Genomic DNA, 5,533 nt, shown 5'->3' on the forward strand with positions numbered 1-5,533 from the left:
TCACTTTGATCTTGTGTTGAGGGTATTTTTGTACTTCATAGTGTTCTTGTTTTAAACTTGAACTAGTGTTGAAATCGTTGTGCCTAAATACAGATTGTTGTACCGAAAACACCATAAAATAACAAGAATTTCTCCCAATAGTTTTATATTTTCTTTAGTATTAGTTTTCATGTGTAGGTCACTTGACCAAATAATATCAATAATATATCTTTTTAGTATATTTTTATTTGTCATCTGAATTATCATCTTTCTATGATTTGCAAACTAAAAACTTCCGCATGACGCCCTCTCGATTTCAAATCTAACAAGATAAAGGGGCTTCCAGTCGGGCATGAAAACAGCCAGAAAATTGGAAGCTAGTACTTGATAGTGGAGAGTCTTGATCATTGGCTTTGGCTTAGCTGATCAGGCTGAGATCACATTTCATGTGCTCACATGGTGGATTATCTCGATTAAATTAATGAACCTCCGGTAATGAACTAATGACTGATGAAAGATGCATACAAGAAGGTCAACCTACTGATATGCAAATTAGTAAACTTAAACTGGAATTGCATTAATTAGCAGATGACGCATTCACTTGCCTATATCCAAATAATTCGGACAAGTCTGAATAATGGTGATTAACCAACTCTCTATGAGTTTGCTGTGAAGATTCCCTCACAGTCAAAAAGAAAAGGAAACTCAAAAAGGAGAAGAGCTTCGGATGATTAATATATTATTGAAATTTCTTATATCGGTCCAATGTATATTGTTCAAGAAGTCCTTGAGTTTGCCAAAGGATAACAAATGATTAGAACATTCAAACCTAGAACTATTAACATTTCATATCTAGCAGACTTTGCCAAAGTGATGTTTACTGGATCTTTAGCCATCATATATATTGATCAGTAAACCTTACCACTGAACAGTAGAACTAAGCTTCATGTCTTTCTATTAATTCCAATACACATGTACACAAGCAAAATTGGAAAAAGTCTTTTAACTCCTTTATCAGTCTTGCATAGGCATAGTTGGCATACACATAATCAGAAGCATCACACTGGTAATCACATGACGATACAGAAGATCTAGAGAAATCTAAAATTTTCATCATGATTTTCGGTAAGATTCAGATGCTTATTTCTGAAATGAGCGTCAAAAACAAAAAAACACTTCCATCATGTGGAGAGACCTTGGTTACCCTTCCTTACATAGATCTTCTTGCCAATTCAAAATGAATCCATTGACAGATCCCTTCCTTTATAAAGGAAAATTTTGGAAGCATTTCACTTCTTTAAGTTTTTCAAGGACTTATAGAGTACTGCTGTCACATATTTGGTGCGAAATCTATGTGTTGAACTTAGTACAGCCATTGATTGACTGCTACGGGCTTTCTGTATGTAAAGATGGTTCAATACTGCTGGTAATGGCTTCTGAAATGTCTCCATGCTACTAGCAGATGAAGACGGTTGGTCCAGGGGTGTCTGTTGTAATAGAGGAGGCAAATCAGGTAGTTTTTCGTTAAAATCTTCTGAACTGAAAGGTGCACTGTTATAGCTTGATTCAGGGGAAGGAGGTGCTTCTGACCAACTGGTGTTATTCAGGACCTCTGGAATAATATCCTGCATGGCATATTAGTTGAAAGTAGAACCATTATGTTGATTATAGGAGAAGATTATGAGAGAGCTATAGCTAGAGACAATATAACATGCTCCTTACAGACTATTTCCTTGAGGCTTCACCATGTGAAAGAAGTATGATTGATAGTAACATACTTCTGGTATGGCAACTCAATTGTTGCACTCCAGCACAATAAGGAATTAACTCATTAGAAATTCGCGAAAATTAGTCTAGTGTTGTAAAATTATCAAAATCCTTACGTGGAGAAGGTAGTCAAATGTAATTAAGAAGTGAAGTACCAACGACATCCCAATCAAGAATTGACTACATGATGGGGCTGTATTCAAGAAGAGTACGTTAAACTGACTTACAACTTTTTTCCAGATTTAATAATGCTAGAACAGTATGCAGAGAGCTCTTTTATCTTTGCTTGGCAACATTAAAGGCAGTGGCACAGAGGATAAAGTTGGAAATCGAGAATGGCTGTGACCGGATTGTCATGTATTTTGAACTAAATCTGAAATAATTTAGGTCTTCGAGCATTGCAACTGTACGGTTGTGCAATGCCATTTCTAGTGTCCCGAGCCTGGTTTAAATTGAGCTCTAACGGCACCTTTGATCTTAGTATTAGGGATTTAGAACAAGCTTAGGCCTGTGAAAATGGAAATCCTCATTATTCTACAATAGTAAAGCATGCCCTTTTATGAGTGAAGCAAGAGAAGATTAAACAAAGATTTTTCAAAGTTAAAAGGTTTACCAGATATGAAGGAAAAGAAAACAATTGACAGTGACATAAATTCATAACTAATGATTTTTCTTGGCCTCCCTGACCAAATTCTTTTTGAGAAGACTAATTGGGCAATCCTATTCAATTCTAAGCAGAACATATCCCAGATTGTACCATCTCATTAGCATCCTATGACCATAAAATGCAGTATAACAAGGTTAAGCACATTGAAGGAGTTTATCCTCAGCTACTGGTTTTAGCTTCAGACCTTATCCCCAGTTTCTCAATCTTGTCATTGCCTGACAAATACTATTTACCACTTCTTCCCCTTCAATATTTTAGCATATAAGAATTTACGCTCTCATAACTAACGTCGACACATGCAAATGAGTGAACATTTTACTGTGCCATATATCGACAAGGAGATCAAATGAATCACACTGAGTATCCAATGTTTAGTTAAAATCAGAATGGTTCACAAAAGATTACCTGCAAGTCCAAGACATTGAACATATTTCCCGAATCATCTCGTTCACATGGAAAATCTGGAGCATATCTCCATTGTCCATCTACAATGAAGCGGTAATGATACACACCTGATGGCAACACCTTCATGACAGTGAAGTCCTTGTCTGTTCTTTGTAGGAAGTCTCTATTGTAAAAAAGTGAAAAAATCACTTCGTTAACAAGCTTAGGGGCCAGAATACAACAAAAGAAAGAAGAATCAATTAGACATACTTTATCTTCCAGCCATCCCATGATCCCTCAATAGCAACTTCGTGTCCGCCATGACTCCATGTGATCATTGTTGGTATCCCATTTTCAGAAGGCATGTCCCCATACTCCATTGTCTTTGGCACTATGCTACCACTTCGGTTTTGCATTAATATCTCATCAGGCCTTTGTAAGGGGAGAATTGGAGCCTGCAGAATAGAAAGATGAACAGTTGGAATCTTACTGAACACAGAGGGAAGTCACTAAAATTCCACTGAGGAATTGAAACAAGTGAGCTGTAAAAAAAGGAGGGCATAGATACTTCACATTTATTGTGTCAGTTGGTCCCCTCCATATTATGTGACTAACAAATGGCCAAATGATCTTCTTGTGTGTCCATTAACGTACCAGACACAACACATTAACCCCACAAATATGTACAACAGGCAGGAATCTTATACTACTGCTACTTAAATCTCCCAAGTTCAAAAGTAACTTCCTCCACTTCAGGCAAAAACCACCTACCAAATATATTCTTCACACACAATTATAGTTCAAGAAGAGCTTTAAACAATTTAAACATTCCCTTCTTAAATATTCTGTCAAAAAAAATAAACTACAGTAACAGAAAACTTGATTTTCTTGAAAAAAATATACATGCATACAACACACCTTCACCCCAAATAAAAGCATACCAATGACTTACCACACAAGGTTAAATTAAATAAACAAAAAAAAAATGGCATCTTGATAATGCCAGTCTAATTTCTTTTAGACATGCCCAATGTAATCTCACAAGTCGAGTTTGGAGAGGGTAGAGTGTATGCAGATCTTACCCCTACCTTGGATGTAGAGAGGCTGTTTTCAAGAGACCCTCAGCTCAAGGGAAAAACCTATCAAAGCAGACACTAAGGAAAGCATGACAAAGCATTCTTAAAATAAAAAAGGAACAATAGCTATAATAAAATAGTGTGATAACCGAAGCACATGTGATAGTAGAATGTAACAGAAATAAGAAGACAAGAAACGACTACAGGAGAAATACTACGACTACCGGTAAGGAATGATAAGCGAGACACCGCCTCCCCTACATACTAACTGACATAAAAATATACTGTAGTAGTACTTGCTTTTTGAGCCTCACCTGTGGAGTGAAAGCCAAAGGAGAGTGATGATAAGGTTTAGGGCTATGAGGAGGGGACTGAACCATGGAATCTGGGAACAGGCAATACTCCATATATTCCTCCTCTTCATGTTCTTGATTCTTGATTCCAGAACTCTCTCCAGTTATTTCTTCTTTCTTCCCACTCACATTCCCCATTACTGCATAACACAAAAATCCCACTTCATATTTCTAACAAAATCATCTAAATTCCATCTCTATACCTTTAAAAGAAAAACACACACACACATACAAGCCACAACTTTTCTAAAGGTATATTTATATAGACACAAACAGAAAAACAGAAAAAAGCAGCATAGTGTAAAGCAAAAAAAAAAAAAACAAAAAGAAAGAAAATCCAAGCCATACCAGTTACTGAAAAAGAAAGACTCAGAGATTTGGTAACTTACCCATTACTATAATTTTACCTCTACATGTATATATATGTATAGAATAAGAGGGGTTTTCTAAGAGGTATACTAGAAAGCAAACCAAGAAATTTAACTCAAAGGGCAGGTAACATGATTTGTGCAGCTTTGTACATAATTGATTGATGGAAAGCTTGTTTTGTCATTTTTCTCTCTCTTTCTTTCTACTTGTAACTGCTACTCTTCTCTGAATAAAGAAAAGAAAGGCAACCGAAATAATGTGTGGTAAAAGCGTTTTTATTCTCCAATGAATTTGGAAGATACTTTGGTGGACTAATGATGCTTTGTTTAAATAAAGGAATGTTCCATTATTTTGGAATTTGACTTTTTTCTCCTTCTAGCTTTTGTAGGCATTTGATCGTGTTTCATTATGATAATAGAAAAAAAAATAAGTTTTCTTTTTTGTTTTTTAAGTGAAAAAAATGATATCTGAAAATTGAGTTTATATTTGATCATGAAATAAATTAGAATTATTTTTAAATTTTCGTGGTAATTTGAAGTGAAGACAAGCTGTTTTTGGAATTTTTAAAATACTTGGAAAAAAAGTAAAAATATAGTTTTACTTTTTTAAGAATTTTATGACCTAACATATTTTTTGGAAATCAATTTCGGGAAATGAAAAAGGTTCAAAAATATTCCTGAACTATCTAAAATAGCTCAAAAATGCTCCTCATTAGATTTTTGGCTCAAAAATACCCCTCCGTTAAATATTTGGCTCAAAAATATCCCTCCCTCTAACGGAATTCGGAAAAGGATAAAAAATACCCCTAAACTATCTGAAATGACTCAAAAATACCCCTGTTAAATATTTGGCTCAAAACTACCCCTCCCCTTAACAAAATTCCACCAAGCATGCCACCTAGATAAAAAAAACTACGTGACTATGTCACATTACCATCC

General features: G+C 35.2%; 1 protein-coding gene across 2 annotated transcripts; it reads right to left on the reverse strand.

Moving 5' to 3' along the window:
• Window positions 1-904: 904 nt before the first annotated feature.
• On the reverse strand, window positions 905-4,961 carry LOC107878106 (SNF1-related protein kinase regulatory subunit beta-2). 2 transcript variants are annotated; one of them, XM_016724988.2, is made up of 5 exons: window positions 4,616-4,961; window positions 4,188-4,366; window positions 3,068-3,252; window positions 2,819-2,981; window positions 905-1,604 (listed from the first exon to the last, which is right to left on the reverse strand). In XM_016724988.2, exons 1-5 carry the CDS (start codon window positions 4,617-4,619, stop codon window positions 1,269-1,271), a joined length of 867 nt encoding a protein of 288 aa, XP_016580474.2. In that variant the 5' UTR covers window positions 4,620-4,961; the 3' UTR covers window positions 905-1,268. The 2 variants fall into 2 exon arrangements, with proteins under 2 accessions (XP_016580474.2, XP_016580475.2); XM_016724989.2 differs by having other exon boundaries at window positions 4,575-4,884.
• Window positions 4,962-5,533: the final 572 nt, after the last annotated feature.

The sequence above is a fragment of the Capsicum annuum genome, chromosome 7 (genome assembly GCF_002878395.1).
Source record: "Capsicum annuum cultivar UCD-10X-F1 chromosome 7, UCD10Xv1.1, whole genome shotgun sequence".
Classification (NCBI taxonomy): Eukaryota; Viridiplantae; Streptophyta; class Magnoliopsida; order Solanales; family Solanaceae; genus Capsicum; species Capsicum annuum.